Source organism: Sus scrofa, chromosome 9, assembly GCF_054392235.1.
Source record: "Sus scrofa isolate SSC_HxYL_T2T_F1_AM1 chromosome 9, Sscrofa_HxYL_maternal_Yorkshire_Landrace_v2.0, whole genome shotgun sequence".
Taxonomy (NCBI): domain Eukaryota; kingdom Metazoa; phylum Chordata; class Mammalia; order Artiodactyla; family Suidae; genus Sus; species Sus scrofa.
Genome location: NC_139391.1, coordinates 8,323,689 through 8,343,576, shown reverse-complemented (window position 1 = coordinate 8,343,576; position 19,888 = coordinate 8,323,689). Strand labels below are relative to the sequence as shown.

General features: G+C 43.6%; 2 protein-coding genes across 19 annotated transcripts in view; one reads left to right on the top strand and one right to left on the bottom strand.

Moving 5' to 3' along the window:
• PAAF1 (proteasomal ATPase associated factor 1) overlaps positions 1-7,835 on the bottom strand; it is a 55,163-nt gene extending 47,328 nt beyond the window's left edge. For 16 of the 18 annotated variants that reach the window (XR_014814597.1, XR_014814598.1, XR_014814596.1 and 13 more), the window contains exons 1-3: positions 7,264-7,342; positions 5,909-5,949; positions 2,061-2,164 (exon numbers count right to left, since the gene is read on the bottom strand). Coding sequence is in view for 6 of the 18 variants with exons in the window: in XM_005667103.4 (XP_005667160.1) it covers positions 2,061-2,164; positions 5,909-5,949; positions 7,264-7,310 (192 nt within the window). In the remaining 12 variants the exon portion in view is untranslated. Of the gene's footprint in view, positions 1-2,060; positions 2,165-5,908; positions 5,950-7,263; positions 7,343-7,456 lie in introns of those variants that run through there. The other 2 variants (XM_084975193.1, XM_084975191.1) reach the window with 2 other exon arrangements.
• Positions 7,433-10,226, top strand: COA4 (cytochrome c oxidase assembly factor 4 homolog). The gene is made up of 2 exons (XM_003129636.5): positions 7,433-7,585; positions 9,582-10,226. The coding sequence occupies exon 2, from the start codon at positions 9,594-9,596 to the stop codon at positions 9,846-9,848; it is 255 nt and encodes an 84-aa protein (XP_003129684.2). The 5' UTR covers positions 7,433-7,585; positions 9,582-9,593; the 3' UTR covers positions 9,849-10,226.
• The last annotated feature ends 9,662 nt before the right edge of the window (positions 10,227-19,888 follow it).

The window sequence follows — 19,888 nt, the reverse complement described above, 5'->3', positions numbered from 1 at the left end:
TCCATATGCCGTGGGTGCAGCCCTAAATTAAAATAAATTAATTAGGGAGTTCCTGTCGTAGCGCAGTGGTTAACGACTCCGACTAGGAACCATGAAGTTGCTGGTTCGGTCTCTGCCCTTGCTCAGTGGGTTAACGATCCGGCATTGCCATGAGCTGTGGTGTAGGTCGCAGACACGGCTCGGATCCCGAGTTGCTGTGGCTCTGGCATAGGCCAGCGGCTACAGCTCCGATTCGATCCCTAGCCTGGGAACCTCCATATGCCGTGGGAGTGGCCCAAGAAATAGCAAAAAGACAAAATAAATAAATAAATAAATAAAATAAATTAACTTTAAATAAAATTTAATTTAAAAATTGATCCTCGATGCAATTATTGGAAAACTTTTTAAGCAGTTTTTTTATTTTTGGAACTTATTTATGTGAATCTATATTTTCAACTATAAGCTTTTTAAAACCTAAATATATATCAAGTATTTCCAATAAAAAAATTAGTCTCAGAGCTCCCGTGGCCTAGTGTTAGGGACTTCGCACTGTCACTGCTTCGGCTGGAGTTCAATCCCTGGGCCAGGAACATCCACATGCCCCAGGCACAGCCAGAAAAAAATTAAGAGTCTGAATTGATTCCTATTCCAGGTGTAAAACAAACAAAGGATCTCAAAGACTTAACAAGAAAAAAGGAATGTAAAGTATCTCTGAGAATTTTTTTTTTTTTTTCTTTTCTTTTTGGGGCTACACCCATAGCATATGGAGGTTACCAGGCTATGGGTAGAAGCGGAGCTGTAGCTGCTGGCCTATACCGCAGCCACAGCAACAGGGGATCCAAGCCGTCTGCAACCTACATCACAGCTCACGGCAACACCAGATCCTTAATCCACTGAGCAAGGCCAGGGATCAAACCTGCATCCTCATGGATGCTAGTCAGATTCGTTAACAGCTGAGCCACAATGGAAACTCCAGAATTTTTATATTAATTACAGGTTGAAATAATATTTTAGATATACTGGGTTAAATACAATACATTATTAAAATTAATCTTGGAAGTTCTCATGTGGTATAGCAGGTTAAGGATCCAGCATTGCCACAGCTGTGGTACAGGTCATAACTGCAGCACAGGTTTGATCCCTGCCCTGGGAACTTCCACATGCCATGGGTGTGGCCAAATATAAAAAAATAAAAAATTTAATTTCACCTGTTTTTCTTTTTTCTGGCCACACCATGGCATATGGAAGCTCCCAGGCCAGAGATCGAACCTGTGCTACCGCTATGATGTGTACCACAGCTGTGGCAATGCTGCATCCTTAACCTGCTGTGCCCACAAGGCAATTTCCTCACTGGTTTCTTTTTATCTTTCTTATGCGGCTACTAGAAAATTTCAAATTACCTACACGGATATGCACTATAAAATAGATAACAATAGGTCCTATTGTATAGCACAGGGAACTATATTCAACACCTTGTAATAATCTATAATGGAAAATCTGAAAAAAGAATACATATATGTACACATAACTGAATCACTTAGTTGTACACTTGAAATACTGTAAATTAACCATACTTCAATTTAAAAAACTACATATGTTGGAGTTCCCTTTGCAACTCAGCAGTTAATGAACCTGACTAGGACCCATGAGGTTAAGGATCCATTTAACCCACTGAGTGTAGTATAGGTCGCATATGCAGCTTGGATCCCCTGTTGCTGAGGCTGTGGTGTAGGCCAGCAGCTGTACCTCTGATTTGACCCCTAGCCTGGGAACCTCCATATGGCGCAGGTTTGGCCCTAAGATAGCAAAAGAAAAAAAAAAATTACGTATGTGGCTCACATTATTCATCTGTTGGAAAGCTCTAGTATAAGTGAAGTAAGAGGAAGTTTTACATCTAAAAACACTTCTAAATACAAAAGAAGAATGAAACGACATTCAAAGGCAGTAAAAGCCATGACTACTGTACCAATGAAATGGAGGTGACATTGATGTGCAGATAACAATATAAATATTTAAAGTATACACATAGGCACTAGCATAGCTTTGGACATGGTATCATCCAGAAGGCATAAAAAACCTACCTTGTTTATTTCATTCACAACAAATCCTTCCGAAGCTATAACCTCTGGGATGCCATCAAGGCCAATTCCTTGACAAGTCAGGCTGCCGTACAAAGTTGGTTTCCCTATATAGCACAAAAGAAGCATGTCTCAAAAAAATAAGAATTAAATATTGTTGTCTTTGAAGACCCAATTCAGGCATCCGTATAGATGGGAGGAGACTGGCTCGTGCAAGATGACCAGGTACTTGTGTTACAAGCGAGGTGACGCGGAAGGAGCACTAGCCTCGGGACCGTGATCTGGAGAGAAGATCACAAGGGCTAAGAGGGAAGAATGAAGAGTGTGAGACATACCAAGACATGCAGAGGAAGCTTTTAGAGTAATCTCAACCTCAATTTTACTGCCTGTGAAATGGAATTCTCCCAGGATGAAACAATGAAGGACACAAATACAGATGCATTTATCCACAGTATCTACACATAATACACAGCGAGGAGTTAGGCTTCAGTAACCTGCAAATCTTGCTTAAAAAGGACCCTGCTTGTGTAGTGATCTGGGCTAAATAAGATCGTATCCTACACATAAAGACAAGCAGATGGTAGAAGGGAGTTAAAAACGTTCTCTTCTACTCTTCTTCTGCACTTTATACATTCATTTCTATAACAGCCCATAACATGCTGTTTACATTTCTGGCGCCCCACCAGACTGCAGTCCTTGAGTTCAGAAACTAGCAGGTGCCACAAATTATTTAGTAAATAACGACTGCATCAAACCGAAATTCTAGGAGTAAGAGAGAAATGAAAACCATCAAGAATTCACAGAGAGTGGGAGAGCTTCCTAGGAAGGGTGGGACTTACGGAGGGGCTAGAAAGAAAGATAGGACATGGAGTTCCCATTATAGTGCAGCAGGTTAAGATCCCAACCTAGTGTCCTCGAGGATATGAGTTTGATCCCTGGCCTTGTTCCATGGGTTAAAGATCCGGCGTTGTGTGAGCTGCAGCATAGGTCACAGACACAGCTCAGATCCTGAAGTGCTGTGGCTGTGGCATAGGCAGCAGCTGCAGCTCTGAGTGGACCCCTAGCCTGGGAACTTCCATATGCTGCAGGTGCAGCCCTAAAAAGCAAAAAAAAAAAAGTGTGGAATTAGATAGTGGTTATAGACATACAATTCTCTGAATATACTAAAATCCACTGAATTTACACTTGAAAAGGGTAAACCTTATCATATGTGAATTATATATATATATATATATTTTTTTTTTTTTTTTTTTTCTTTTTGCCTTTTCTAGGGCCGCTCCTGCAGCATATGGAGGTTCCCAGGCTAGGGGTCGAATCGGAGCTGTAGCCACCAGCCTATGCCAGAGCCACAGCAACGTGGGATCCGAGCCACGTCTGCGACCTACACCACAGCCCATGGCAATGCTGGATCCTTAACCCACTGAGCAAGGCCAGGGATCAAGCCCGAAACCTCATGGTTCTTAGACGGATTCGTTAACCACTGTGCCACGATGGGAACTCCAGTGAATTGTATTTTAATACAGCTATTACCTAAAAAAAAAAATTGTAAGTTCCCTGGTAGCTAGGCAGGTTAAGGATCCGACACTGTCACTACTCTAGCTTGGGTCACTGCTGTGGCATGGGTTCAATCCTGGCCTCAGAACTCCTCATGCCAAGGGTATGGCCAAAAGAAAATTCAGAATCTTAATAGTACCAACTGATTGTTGTGAGAAGCAGAAATAATGTATGTAAAGCATCCAGAATATAGCACACATTTTATTTCAGTAAAACTGTTATTTTAGGAATTTCCATTGTGGCTTAGCGGTCACGAATCTGACTAGTATCCATGAGGATGGGGGTTCGAGCCCTCGCCTCGCTCAGTGGGTTAAGGACCCAGCATTGCCATGAGCTGTGGTGTAGGTCACAGATGCAGCTCAGATCTGGCATTGCTGCGGCTGTGATTAGGCTGGCAGCTACAGCTCTGATTTGACCTCTTGCCTGGGAACTTTCACATGCCACAGATTAGACCCTATAAAGACAAAAACAAAAAAACCAAAAAAACAAAACCCCAAACAAACAAAAAACCTTGTCATTTTAGGGAAAACAAAACCCCTCTTCTTAAGAGTTGATCCCACCTCCAACATCACAAAGGAAACTGAGGCTATGAGATCCTCTCAAGTTTCCACATTCTGGTCTACATATTTATCTATATCTACACTTAGCCTCATCTTCTTTCATCTTAGTCTTTTAGACTTAATTCAATTTCCTTCTCTCTCCTCCAACACACTGACTTTTCAGTTGGTCCTTTCTTTTTCTGCCTACAACCTATATTTTAATTGCTCTCCAATTAGTTCCCATCTTTAAAAATAAAATGAAAAACCCTGAATATGATACCTTCTAGCCACCATGCAGCACCAATTTCCTCAAAAGAAAACTCTCTTTAAAACTCTATTTATTTATTTATTTGCATTTTAGGGCTACATCCACATGGAAGTTCCCAGGCTGGGGATTGAGTAAAAGCTGCAGCAGCTGGCCTACACCACAGCCACTAACGCAGGATTTGAGCTGCATCTGCAACCTACACTACAGCTCACGGCAATGATGGATCCCTAACCCACCGAGCAAGGCCAGGGATCGAACCCACATCCTCATGGTTACTAGTCAGGTTCGTTACCACTGAGCCACAATGGGAACTCCTAAAACTCTATTTCTCAGAGAAAGATAAACACCATATACCACTTATATGTGGAATCTGACGAACCTATCCACAAAAGAGAAATGGACTCACAGATGTAGACAACAGACTTATGGATGCTAAAGGGAAGGGGGAAGATGGGATGGACGAGGAGTTTGGGGTTAGGAGATGCAAACTACTACATTTAGAATGGATAAGCAATGAGGTCCTACGTATAGCACAGGGAATTGTGTCCAATCTCTTGGGACAGAAGATGATGGGGGACAATATGAGAAAAAGAATGTGTGTGTGTATATATATATATACATGTATGACTGGGTCACTTTGCTGTACAGCAGAAACTGGCACAACATTGTAAATTAACCATAATTTTAAAAAACCTCTATTTCTCATTGAAATAGACTATATGATTATATAAAGACATCAAGAGTCTCTGAAATGAAAAATAATCAGTGAAACGAAACTTTCTCACAAATTAGAAGGAAAAAAAATTGTAATGTTACCACAGTGACTGCAAACCAATGGATGGAAATAAGACAGAAATGTCACTGAGAAGAACAATAACATCGCCAGGGCACTGGCTATGGCAGGGTGAAATGACCAGGTTTTTTACTCTGATCCCAGAATGGTGGTAACCTAAGAACTGTGAAAATCTACTGACACAACGCTGTAAGCCAACTATACTCTAATTAAAAAAAAAAAAAAAACCTGAGAAAATCAAGAAAGAGAACCTGTTTGACAACAGAAGTGCTCAGCTTCAGGTTTTGGATTTGATAACCTCAAGACGATTATGAGAGCTTTAAGCAGAAACATTTAGCAGACAACTACTTAATCTCTCGAATTTGAAGAGAGGTCAGAACTAAAGCTATAGATCTAGGAATCATGATCAGGGAAGGGCATAACTGAAGCTATATAAATGTTTAGAGTACAATAAAAGAGTCTCATTAAATGCATCGACAATGCCTCCATGAACAAGTCTTGCCTTCCAAATTGAAAACCAATCTGAAGGCCTTCCCCTAGAATGGAGTTGGAATGACACCAGTACAACACAGAATGAAGAACATTTGAAGACTCAGCACTGTGCAAGGAGTCTGGGCCAGGAGAAAGTAGGAAGCTCTCTTTCAGAGGTAGTAAATCCTTTCTCTAAAGGGAAGTCATACAGATTTAAAGACATTACCTGGGGGGTGACAGCTCAGCCAGGCCTCCCCTTCATCCTTCCTATGAAGAGAGATAAAAATCTACTTAGGCTCATTCAGTGTCAAAAAGGATGCTACTGATGCAGGTGAGAAAGACTGCATAATTTCTAGTTTGGCCACAGTACTCAGACATGATGTAATCTAACATCTCATCTAGGCATAGACAAACTTTGTTTACTTGCTGAAGAAATATCTGAGATTAAGTGTTTAATGCATAGATCTGTTGACTCAATGAAGCTCAAATATTTCATTAAATATTTGATGAAATACTTATTAGCTGCAGAATCTTGGGCAAGTTACTTCCTGATTCTGGACTGTGTTCTCTCAAAGGCACTTGATGGTCCTCAATAAATGTCATTGTTCTTCCTATTACACATTCTGTTACAGTAACATGTTTTTATTTCAGCCCACCTAGTAAGCTGTAAGTTTCTTAAACATAGGAGACTATGTTTTATTAATCTTCACAACTGTTTCAATTTGAAAAACTTATTAGTAATAATATTTGCCTGAGTTCCTACTGTGGCCTGGTGGGTTAAAAAATCCAGTGTTGCTGCAGCAGCACAGTTTACAGCTACTACAGCTAGGATTCAACCCCTGGCCAGGGAACTTCAATATGCAGCAGGGGCAGCTATTTAAAAAAAAAAAAAAAAAGCACCATTCATGACACTGCTGTACTCATTCTGGTGCCCACCATAACTTACACAGTATATGACCAATAAATATATGTTAAGTGAATAAATGGTTTGCTGTGCGTTTCCAATTAAGCTGTTAGCTGCTGCTGCTGCTTTTTTTTAAGCTGTTAGCTTCTTGAGAGCAGGAACCACCCCTTAAGTTTAGAGAACTCATCTGAACTCCACCGAATATTTATCTAGGTCAGAGCCTAGACAAGGTAGGCATTACACTGTTTCCTCAATGGAATTGTAAAACATGACTACTAAGGGCCAAGGAGAATGCAAGGATTCCATCACACACTCAAAGTTATTGTGGTGGTGGTGAGTATACTCGGACTTTTGCAAATAGCTGAGGACCAATAAATATTTGCTAAATGACCATGACTACTTGCAAAGAGTCTTCCTGCCTCCTGTTTTCCTGTCTTTTTCTAACTCACTGATCCTATTCTGCCTCTGGGATCACACGGAGCATATGAGTTTCCTTGGCCTCAGCACCGCTCTTGTGAGAATGAAAAACTGACCATGAGGGTCTGAAACATATTTCCAGGCCTCAACAACCGATAAACTAACTCCTATGGATATCCTGGATCGGGCATGGCTCTCGATAACGCAGAGGTAACATCCACTACCCGCCTCCTCCGTCCCAGTCCTGGACTTGGAGTCACCTGAGGGCTTGAGCCCAGTCGCTCTGAATCCTCAAAGGCGCCGCCATCTTGACCCCGCCTCCACCAGCCCGCCTCTTCCGCTCTACCCCGGAAGTGGGTGCCCCCGAAGGCGACGCGTGCAGAACGAAGGGCGGGATCTACACCAAGAGGCCACCAATGAAATGTGCGGGGGGGGTCCTCTTCCCCTCCCTACCCCTTTGCAGGCGCGTGCATCTCACAGTAGGCTTGTTCCTGACGGGAGGGTCGGAAGAGTTCCAATTGCCTGCAAAATTGACGCCGTGGTGCAGGAGGGCGCGCTTGGGTCTTCTAGTTGGCCTGTTGGGTGAGCACTGTGTTCCAAGTCCTAGCGCGGTGAAGCATAGCGGGCGCAATCGGGATGTGCCCGGCGGCTGCGCGCGCGCATGCGTACGCTCTGTAGTGGGGAGAGGACCCTTAAGTAACTTTGCTGCCTGGGTTTCTCTGCTTTTCCATTCTTTCCATCCCTTCCTAGTCCACGCTGGCCTCCGCGAACGAGCTGCCGACCATCGAGCCTTCCCTAAGCAAAAGTCTTTCTCTTTTTAATCCAGTAAAGACTGAAGCCGGGTCGTGGTGGGGAAAGAAAAGGCAGCATTTATTTGAGTCCTGTTGTAGTCTAAGCACATATCACTTATTAGCATATTAATCCGTACAGTAACTCTGCGAGTTAAATACTGCCTTAGAGGGACACTTTAAAAGATTACATGCTAATGCGTGTGCATAGCAAGGCGAGGTGCCCGTATTCAAACCTGGATTTCTTGGCTTAGGATCCAAGGCACTGTTCTTCCTACCGTACTTGTTCTAAGAGGTTTGCCTCTTGCCTTTAAAGAGCTCACAGTGTTTTTAGGAAGAGGAAACATGTATAGTAATAGGAGCTATCATTTACTGAACTCTTTGGATGCGCCAGACTCCTTACATGCATTATCTCGTTTAGTCTTGATCCTGTGAGGTAGATATCTTTTTTTCAAGAGAGATTATGAAGTAATTTGCTCAAAGACACTCAATGAGTCAGTGACAAGGCTGTTTCCAGTCCAAGTCTGTTTTCGAAGCCCATTTTCCCCTCTCCCTTAGGTTATACTGCCTCCAAAGCAAATGTGTTTTGTGTAGGGCTATAGAGTGCTTAAATCCTCTTGTGACTTCTCACTTGCTCTCTGAACACCCTAACATGATTCACAAGGCCTTGCCGTGATCAGATACTTTCTCATCTCACCAGTTTCATTAATTTTCCTGTACTCACACTCTTCTCTCATCATGAGAACTTTCAGTTCCTCTCATGTCAAATTCTGTCTCAGAACCCCCATCGTTTTCTTCCATTGACCAGGAATATCCTTTATATCTCTGGCCAACTCCTATTTATCCTTCAAGTCTCAATTTAGAAATCACTTTCTCCAGGAAGCCTTCAGGTGTCTAGTTCTGCTCTTGTCTGGCTTAGGTATTCCTCTGCTCTGTTCCCCATCTTCGCTTTTTGTACACACTGTACACAAGTAAATAACCTATTTACTTGTCTAGCTTGTAAACTCTATAAAGGCAGGAACTGTCTCTGTTTTGGTCACTCATGTATCCTCAACTCTAGCATAGTGCTTGGTATGTGATAGGTACTCAGTGGTCATTTGTAGAGTGAATCAGAGACCCAGGAGGGGCATTAAGGAACCTTAGCTCATTTACAGCCTGTGGTTGTTACAAAGGCTGAGGTCATTTCTCGCCGCCTTTCTTCAGTTCCTTCTGTATGCTACCTTGTGCTTGGTGTCATGAAGCGGATGATTGTGCTCACATAGTCTGGGCGGTTACACCTCACATTAGGTACCCTCACACTTCCCGGACTCATTGCTTGTCCTGGACCCTCTATGCTCTGTGCCACAGCCACACAGTTCTCTTCATCCCTCCTGTATGTTAAACCCTACCCATGGTTGGGTACTCTCCCAAGTGTTAAATTTTGTCATTCTCCAGCCATAGAATTTAAAAAGATAGCTTCTCCAATAGGAGAAAAGAGATAGCTACCCCAGAGGGTGACACTTCACCTAATTCATGTTCTATTAGTAGAAGCCATTAGAGATTATTAGTCCCAAACTAAGCATTTTCACACTTTATCTCATTATGTTTGGTTCAAGCTATGTTGTAGGCCTGCTCTCTGCCAGGCCTACAGCTGGGGGTACCAAGGTGAATCAGGTCCAGTATCTACCCTCAAATAGCTTACAGTTTTCAAGGGGAGACATGCAGAAATAAGCTATAACAGTGCAGTGGTCAGTGTTACTTATAACAGAGGAACTGTATCATATGTAACCTTGCCTCCACTGATGTTCTAGAGACTCCCAAAAATGTCAACTCAAGGCCATACCTGGTCCCGACAAGTGAAGAAGGAGGATGAAGAAGAGGACCCACTGGACCAGCTGATCTCCCGCTCTGGCTGTGCTGCTTCCCACTACGCAGTGCAGGAGTGCATGGCCCAGTACCAGGACTGGCGACGGTGCCAGCCACAGGTGCAGGCCTTCAAGGACTGCATGAATGACCAGCAGGCAAGGCGACGGGAGGAACTGCAGAGGAGGAAGGAGCAGAGCAGTGCCCACCGTTGAGACCCCTAACCATTTATTCCCAGAGGAGGCCCTGCAGAAACAAGCATCCAGAGAGATCATGGCAAGAAGTCCTAAACAGTGGGGGTGTGGGCCAAGAAGTGTGAGACTTGGGGATCGTCTTTGGGCCTGGGGTTGAATTAGCAGTCTGCACATGAGAGGCAGCCATGGGTTTGCCATGAAGAGCTGGCACAGCATCACATTGAGATCCCACACATCCTTACCTGTTGTGTGCCACCAAAATAGATACTGACCAGTATTTGCCACATAAAACAGTGGGGTTGAGGGATGTGCTACCCGGTGTCTTGAGTCAGTGCGCCAAGTTCTGAGCTGATTCTTTGGACATTTAATTTTAAAGTAAATTCACAATCTAAAAGTAAAGTGGCTACCTAATCATTTCTTCATTTATTCAGTCATTGGTTCAAAAAAATCAGGTTTTTCTGAGACCTTCTCTTGTGCCAGGCGCTGTTGGAAATTGTGATGAAAATGTGATCTCTGCCTTCATGTTGCTTTAGTCTGGTTTGAGAGAGAAACAACACTAGAACAACTAACTTAATTCCAGACAATGATATAAACGAACTTATCTTTTATCAGTTGTTCTGGATTTTTCAGTCAGTCTAATGGAAAGAAGCTAATGGGAAAAGAAACACTGAGTACCTCTCATATGTCAGACGCTGTTGAATTAACAGTCTGACCTCACCATGCCCCCAACCCAAAAAGCACAATGTTAGCTTGACATTTAAAAGGTACATTTAACATAACATTGGAGTTCCTGTCAGGGTTCAGTGGAAAAGAATCTGACTAGTATCCATGAGGACACAGGTTTGACACCTGACCTCGCTCAGTGGGTTGCCATGAGCTGTGGTATAGGTCACAGACGTGGCTTGGATCTGGCATTGCTGTGGCTGTGATGTAGGCCAGCAACTACAGCTCTCTTTTGACCCCTAGCCTGGGAACTTCCATATGCCTCTGGTGTGGCCCTAAAAAGCAAAACAAAAACAGTGACATAAAAGTAGCAGTTGGGAGTTCCTGCCATGGTGCCCCAGAAACAAAAGACTAGGAACCATGAGGCTGTGGGTTCAATCCCTGGCCTCACTCAGTGGGTTAAGGATCCAACACTGCTGTGAGCTGTGGTATAGTTTGCAGACACGGCTTGGATCTGGCATTGCTATGGCTGTGGTGTAGGCTGACAGCTACAGCTCCAATTAGACCCCTAGCCTGGGAACCTCCATATGCAGCTGGTTGGCCCTAAAAAAAAAAAAAAAAAAAAAAAGTAGTGTTTAGTTACTTTAAAAAGTAACATAGAAGTAACATTTAACATAAGGGTAGGTTTTCAGCTTTTGAAAAGTGAAAACCCTGTGGACGTGGAGTATATATTCCTACTTGACAACAATTTGCTGGAGCTGAATAACAGTTTCTCTTTTAGGTATTTGTGTTTCCAGCTCACAACGCTTGCTTTTCATTTTTCTTCCACGGAACTGCTCTGTCTTGCTGTCTAGCCCTGTAAGGCATTTGGGAGCAGGCAGTTGGGAGAGTGACCCATGTTACAGAACTGGAATACAAAGGGCCATATGCTCTTGTCATCATCAGTAACGTTTCTTGAGCATATATATATATTAGAAGAACAAATCTGAAGTGTAGGCCCTAAAACTACTTTGAGCCTTTGTGTTGGGGGATACACACACACATAAATGAATCTCTGTTGGGCCATGTATGCCCAGTGCTGTGGGTCATCCGTGTGGAGGCAGCTGTCAGCAAGAATTTTTTTTTTTTTTTTTTTTTTGTCTTTTTAGGGCTGCACCTGCAGCGTATGGAGGTTCCCAGGCTAGGGGTCAAATAAGAGCTGTAGCCGCTGGCCTGCACCACATCCACAGCAACGTCAGATCCAAGCTGCATCTGCGACCTACCCCACAGCTCATAGCAATGCCAGATCCTTAACCCACTGAACAAGGCCAGGGATCAAACCTGCATCCTCATGGACACTAGTCAGATTGATTTCTGCTGAGCCACGATGGGAATTCCTGTTAGCAAGAATCTCAAGAGAAGGGAATTAGTTGACACTGTGAAAAATGAAGTAGACATTACCTATTTGTAACATATATAGCAGAAAGAATTACCATCTGCAACAAATAAAAAGTACCTAGAAATCAGGAAGAGCGAAGAGCCCGACTGAAAAGTGAACTGAAAAGTGAACAAAGTTAAATATGCCCCCAATACATAGGGAAAAAATAACTCTATTCTATATCATCTGTAATCAGAGAAATACAGATTTTATTTATTTATTTTTTTGCCTTTTCTAGGGCCGCTCCTGCGGCATATGGAGGTTCCCAGGCTAGGGGTTGAATAAGAGCTGTATCCGCCGGCCTACGCCAGAGCCACAGCAATATGGGATCTGAGCAGCGTCTGCGATCTACACCACAGCTCACAGCAATGCCAGATCCTTAACCCACTGAGCAAGGCCAGGGATTGAACCCGCAACCTCATGGTTCCTAGTTGGATTCATTAACCACTGAGCCATGACGGGAACTCTGAGAAATACAGATTTTAAAAACAAAGTACTGGAGCTCTCACTATGGTGCCGGGGGGATCAGCAGTGTCTTTGGAGCACTGGGACACAGGTTCTATCCCCGGCCCTGCACAGTGGGTTAAGGATCCAGCATTAGGGTGGCAACTGCAGCTTGTATCTGATCCCTGGCCCAGGTGCTCCAAAACAAAAAACAGTATTATTAGATGATCCTATTGGCAAAAATGAAAAGTATAATGACCAGTATTGGGGGGGGATGGAGAGGAACAGACACATTCACACTATCGAGAAGATCATAAATTAGAGGTTTTCAGGGCAATTTAGTGAGATTATTTATTATTGTAAATTACTACTTATTATTTTAAATAATTTTTATTTATTATTTTTATTTATTATTTTATTATTTTAAGTAATTAAACAGGAATTCCTCTTTTAGGAGTCCTTAAACATCTTCAAGATATGTATACTATTACGTTCATTGCGGCAGTGTTATAACTGAATATACTATTATGTTCATTGCAGCGTGGTTATAACAGTGAATATACTATTATGTTCATTGCAGCATGGTTATAACAGTGAATGTATGGTCACAATGTAAAGTTCCATCAGTAAAGGCTGTATTTGCTTATACATTCAATTTGTTTATATATCTGCATAAGTACAACAGGAATGTACTTATATATTAATTTGTATAATTAAAACAGAAATAATACAGTTCCCTGGTGGCTTAGTGGGTTAAGGATCCAGCATTGTCACTGCTACGCCCCTGGTTACTGCTGTGGCATGGGTTTGAACCCTGGCCTGAGAACTTCCACATGCCATGGGCACAGCCAAAAAAATAAAAAATAAAATAGAGAGTACCTATTGTGGCTCAGCAATAAGGAACCCAAGTAGTATCCATGAGGACCTGGGTTCGATCCCTGGCCTCGCTCGGTGGGTTAAGGATCTGGCGCTGCTATGAGCTGTGGTGTAGGTCTCAGACATGGCTTGGATTCCACGTTGCTGTGGCTGTGGTGCAGGCCAGCGGTTACAGCTCCAATTGGGCCCCTAGCCTGGGAACTTCCTATGCCAGGGATGTGGCCCTAAAAAGAAAAAATAAAATAAAATAGAAATAATAGGCCATGGGGGGCGGGGCAGAGGAGTCTAGCAGAGGGAAAGGTGGAAGGACCTCCTCAGCAGGAGGAATGGCTTTCAAAGCAGCTAAGTGGAGGGAGCAGGTTTGAGGCCTCCGGTCTAACGGGGAGCTAACACTCAGAGGGTCTATTGCCCCTCAAGCCTGTTTCCTCAAGTAAATGGGAATAATTCCTATTTAACAGTCACGCTAAGAGATTTAAATGAGAAGTGAGGAGTTCCCGTCGTGGCGCAGTGGTTAACAAATCCGACTAGGAACCATGAGGTTGCGGGTTCGGTCCCTGCCCTTGCTCAGTGGGTTAATGATCCGGCGTTGCCGTGAGCTGTGGTGTAGGTTGCAGACACGGCTCGGATCCTGTGTTGCTGTGGCTCTGGTGTAGGCCAGTGGCTACAGCTCCAGTTCGACCCCTAGCCTGGGAATCTCCATATGCCATGGAGGCGGCCCAAAGAAATAGCAAAAAGACAAAAAAATAAAAAAATAAAAATAAATGAGAGGTGATATATAAGTACCTGGTGATAAAATTTGTTAGCATTTATTGAACTATTTTAACTAATCCATATGGAACATTTAACCCAGGCTGTCTGGTTCCAGAGTCTGTGTTCTATCCCTATGCAGCTCTCAAATCCCACTATGCCACTTACTAGCTGTGTGGTTGGGGGCAAATTACTTAACATCTCAGGATCTGTTTTTTCTTTGCTTAAAAACACAGTCAGGAGTTCCCCCTGTGGTGCACTGGATTGATGACCTGGCTTATCTCTGTGGAGGTGATGGTTTGATCCCTGGCCTGGCGCTGTGGGTTAAGAATCCAGCACTGCTGCAGCTGTGGCATAGGTTACAGCTTTGGCTTGGATTCAGTCCCTACCCAAGAACTTCCATATGCCTTGGGGGTGGCCAAAAAAGTAAAAAAAAAAAAATACAGTCATAATACCTGTCTCATAGGCATCCAGACTAATAAATGTAGATCTTTCCCATAGTGTTGTTGAAAGGATGAGTTAATACTGGTTAAGAGCTTAGAAACAGCATCTGGTACATATTCATTAGATGATAGTTATTATCATCATGATTATTGTGTGCTAGTCACTGTCTTGAGTTTCACTATCTCATTTTATCCTCACAATTCCCTTGTGCAGAGGAGGAGAGGATAAGTTGGGGATCAGACTCCAAGTGCATCTTGTTCTAAAGCCTATGCTAGTCTTTGCTCTGTCCTCTCTCACAAGCATCCAGTGCCCAGAAAGGTGATTAACAGTGCTTTATAAAAAGGAAATTAACCAGTGTCGGTTGCCCACAGCATTCTAAATTAAGATTGTTTCTAGTCTCTCAACTCTGCAGCCCACAGCCATGGAGCTGGAGTTGCGGGTGGTCCGTGCTGGTCCCTGTACAATCTACACCTACCTCTGCAGAGACTTGGTGCCAGAAGTGAGTGGAGAGGCCTGTTGGCTGGGTGCCCTTGGCGAGGCCTCGGGCAGACTCATGATCTGGCTCTTCCCTGCAAGGTCCTCGGCTGGGGACGTAGCCTGTGCTCAGTACAAAGGTGCAGGGTAGTGTGTTTTACTGGATGAGTAATAAGATCCTCCTCCCCCTGCCCCTCCCTCAGGTAAAGTGGCCACACCAAGTCCTGGGCTGCGGACTTTGGAAATCCAAGGAGAGCTGAAGAGAGTCCAGGTTGAAATCTTATCCTTTCCCACTGTGTGGAATGCCAGGTCTCCTTGCTTTGCTCCAGCAGGCAGAGGAGGCGCGAGGGATTCTTTCCTTCTCTAGCAGCAGTCTTCTGAATTGTGTTCATTCCTCAGAGCCTGGACATCTTTCAGAGCCTGGCTATTCTGTCTAAATAGAGAGCTGACTCCCTAAACCTGAAATGTCTGAGAATGAAAGTTATTCCAGGGGGAATATAAAAACTAAATGAATCATTTCAGATTCTCCAAGGAGACCAGACATTTGAAGACAAAAATGGCACAAAGAGGTCAAAGTACAGATTAAACAAGCAAAAGACACACTGGCGGCTTCTGTCTGTGCCTTGCCAGCAGGTCTAGGGCCAAGCACGTCTAGTGCCTGCTCGGGGAGCTTTTCTTCGCTACGAACACTTTACATCTTAGACACAGTGGGGTCTGGGGTCTCTGAGCATTGATACCGTGACCCCATGACCAAAATATCCAGGTTCCATTTATTTAGCCGGAACTAAAATATACCCTTTCAGAATCCACAGCCATCAATTTTAGGCTCAATGGTGGAGGAACGAGGCAACCTCAGTCAGAGGAAAGGCACTAACACGTGAAGCTGAGGAATTCACTGGCCTTTACAGGAAAATTGCCCATTTAACCTGGGCATTCAGTCCTTCTTGAAAGTTTCTGAGCCACATAAAAATCTATTTCTATGCAAATCAAAACTACAATGAGGTACCACCTCATACCAGTCAGAATGGCCATCATTAAAAGTCTGTAAATAACAAGTGCTGGAGAGGGGGTGGAGAAGAGGGAACCCTCTTACACTGTTGCCGGGAATGTAAATTGGTGCAGCCACTGTTGAGAGCAGCATGGAGGTGCCTCAAACAACTATAAATAGAGTTGCCATATGATCCAGCAATCTTACTTCCGGGCATCTATCAGGACAAAACTATAATTCCAAAGTATACCTGCACCCCTGTATTCATAGCAGCGCTATTCACAAGAGCCAGCACATAGAAACAACCTAAATGTCCACTGACAGCTGAATGGAAAAAGATGTGGCATACATACACAATGGAGTACGACTCAGTGTAAAAAAGGAAGTAATGCCTTTCACAACAACGTGGATGGAGCCGGAGATCATCACACTAAGCAAAGTGAATCAGAAAGAGAAAGACAAATGCCATATGACATCACCTATATGTGGAATCTAAAATATGGCACAAATGGACTTATCTACAGAACAGACAGACTCACAGACACAGAGAACAGACTTGTGGTTGCCAAGGGGTAGGGGGGGTGGGGGAGGGATGATGGTGACTTTGAGCTCAACAGATGCAAACTCATACATAGGATGAATAAATAAGGTTGTGCTGTACAGCACAGGGAACTATTTTCAATATCCTGTGATAAACCATAATGGAAAAGAATATGAAGGGAGTTACCGCTGTGGTGCAATGGAAACAAATCCAACTAGAATCCATGAGGATGTGGGTTTGAGCCCTGACCTCGCTCAGTGGGTCAGGGATCCAGCATTGCTGTAAGCTGTGGTGTAGGTCGCAGACAAGGCTCACATCTGGCATCGCTGTGGCTGGCAACTGCAGCTCTAATTTCACCCCTTGCCTGGGAACTTCCATATACTTCAGGTATGGCCATAAAAAGCAAAAAAATAAAAATAAAAAATAAAAAAAGATAATAATAATATGAAAAAGAATGTGTGTGTGTATATATATATATACATATATATGTGTAATTGAGTCACTTTGCTCATAGCAGAAATTAACATCGTAAATCAACCATATATATATAATCAATCACATATATATATATATATTTTTAGGGCCACATCAGTGGCACATGGAGGTTCCCAGGCTAGGGGTCGTAGGGGAGCTATAGCCGCCGGCCACAGCAACGAGGGATCTGCGCCACATCTTCAACCTACGCTACAGCTCATGGCAATGCAGGATCCTTAACCCACTGAGCGAGGCCAAGGATCAAACCTGCATCCTCATGGATGCTAATCAGATTTGTTTCTGCTGAGCCACGATGGAACGCCTTTTAAAATTAAAAAACTTTTTTTTTTAAATTTCATTTTCATTTCTCAAAATTTCAGTAATCTGTACTGTACCAGAAATTGAGTGACGTTGGACAAGTCTGTTTCCCTCCTGGGTCAGTTAACACATCTGTAAATAAAGACTAAAACAGATTATCTCAAAGATTATGTACTGATAGAGCCAACACTACAACCCAGCTACCTTGATTCCTAACCCACTGACCTCTCCTTTCTTCTCTCCTCCCAGCCCTTAGGTTTTTCCAGCAGTACTAGGCATAGTTTATCCCTAACTGGGTTCAAAATTAAAAGGATGCAGAAGGAATGAACTATGGATACATGCGACAATGCAGTTAAAATATCAGAATAAGTGAATGAAGTCAGACACAAAGGGGTACATGCTCTATGAATATATATCATCTATTGTACCGGGGAGCCGAAGCTCGTCTATGCCAATAGGAATGAGATTAGTGCTTGTTTCTGGGAAGAATGACTGTGAAAGAATGTAAGGGAACTTTCAGGGAGATGGAAATGTTCTTTTTTTTTTTTCTTTTTGGCCACAGCTGTGGCATGAGGAAGTTCCTAGGCCAGGGACTGAACCCTTGCCATAGCAGTGACCCCAGCCAGAGCAGTGACAATGCCAGTGACAATGTCTGAGCCAGGGAACTCCTGGAAATGTTCTTTATCTCAATTGCATGTAGGTTTCATAGGTGACTGCATTTTAAAAACGGATCAAATATACACAAGACCTGTGAGTTTCACTATATATAAATTATACCTCAATGAAAAAATAATCCCTTTAAAAAGTATGGTGAAGTTCCCATTGTGGCACAGTGGTTAATGAATCTGACTAGGAACCATGAGGTTGCAGGTTCGATCCCTAGCCTTGCTCAGTGAGTTAAGGATCCGGCGTTGCCATGAGCAGTGGTGTAGGTCACAGACGTGGCTTGGGTACCCCGTTGCTGTGGCTGGGGTGTAGGCTGGTGGCTACAGCTCCAATTGGACCGCTAGCCTGGGAACCTCCATATGCTGTGGGAGCAGCCCTAGAAAAGGCAAAAAAAAAAAAAAAAAAAAAAAAAAAAAAAAGACTAAATAAATAAATAAAAAGTATGGTGAAGTTTAGATGAGAAGGTAATCTAACATTTACTTGTGCACATGCTAGCCGATTTTATACATCATCTTCATCTCAAGCTCCTAAAAAGGGACTATTCCCCTTTTACGGATCAGAAAACTGAGGTTTAATGAGGTTAAAATAACTCAGGTGAGGCCTTAAAACTAATAAATACAGAAACTAGGAACAGGTCAGGTTTGTCTGCCTCTTTTCTTTGTAACAGGTGGTCTCAGGGAAGGAGAGGAAAGTATTTTCAAACTAGAGCCAGGAGACTTGCATTCCACTTGATCTGATTTCACTGCCACGTGACCCTAGGGAAGCTCATTTCCCTACAGAGTCAAATGAAGCTCATAATTGTTCTGTAACTCAGAGGTTCTAGCAATCAGAATCTCTGTCCCTTTTACCAGAAGAAGCATTATGAGCAATTTCCATTTGTTTCAGGGCAGACTAATCACAAGCGACAGAAGCCCTTTGACTGGTGAGAGCACACATCATCAACTAGGTCAGTGACACAGGAGCTCCAAGGCGACAGAACCCAGCTGCCTCCTGTTTAAGGGATACGCCTGACTCAGCCCTCAGTGAGGTAATGGAAAGGGAAAGGACTGGACATCAAGAGCTCCGAATCCTGCCCAGCTCTGCCAATGAGTTGCACTGTGACCTTGAGGAGGTCTGCCTTCCCTGGCCCTAACCTGCACTTGTTTAGAGATGAGGCTGGCTGGGTCCCAAGGTCCTTCAGCTCTAGTATCTCATCAGTTTCTGAAACCCTGTATTTTGCTTTCACAAACTGATAAGGCAAGATAGGAAACCGGAAAATACCGTTGTATTCCAGGTTCCTAAAGGGGGTCCACGTGACGTTGACCATGTGATCTGAAGCGTGTGTGTGTGTGTGTGTGTGTGTGTGTGTACATGCATTTATTCTTTTTTTAAATTTTTTGTCTTTTGTCTATTTAGGGCTGCACCCGTGGCATATGGAGGTTCCCAGGCTAGGGGTGAAGTTGGAGCTGTAGCCACTGGCCTACACCACAGTCACAGCAACGGGGGACCCAAGCCGCATCTGAGACCTATACCACAGCTCATGCCAATGCCAGATCCTTAACCCACTGAGAGAGGCCGGGAATGAACCCACGTCCTCATGGATACTAGTCAGGTTCGTTAAACACCGAGCCACGACAGGAACTCCGAGTTTATTCTTTTTATCAAGTCACTACACATCCCTCAACCTTACGCTCTACTGCTGCTCTTACATCTTCCCTAAAGGAAACTCAGCAATGAATGATTCTGCAACCAGAATATCAGTCCTCACCTGGCAAATTCTGCCTATGCTCCCAGTGGGGTTCACTTGGAAGTCCTGGCCTGCTGAGCCTTCAGTTTGATTTGAGAAGTTTTTTGTTTTGTCTTTTGAGGGCCATACCCACAGCATATGGAGGTTCCCAGTTTAGGGGAGTGGTAGCCACCGGCCTACACCACAGCAACGCTGGATACAAGCCGTGTCTGTGACCTATACCACATGGCAACACAGGATCCTTAACCCACGAGTGAGGCCAGGGAGTGAACCCATGTCCTCA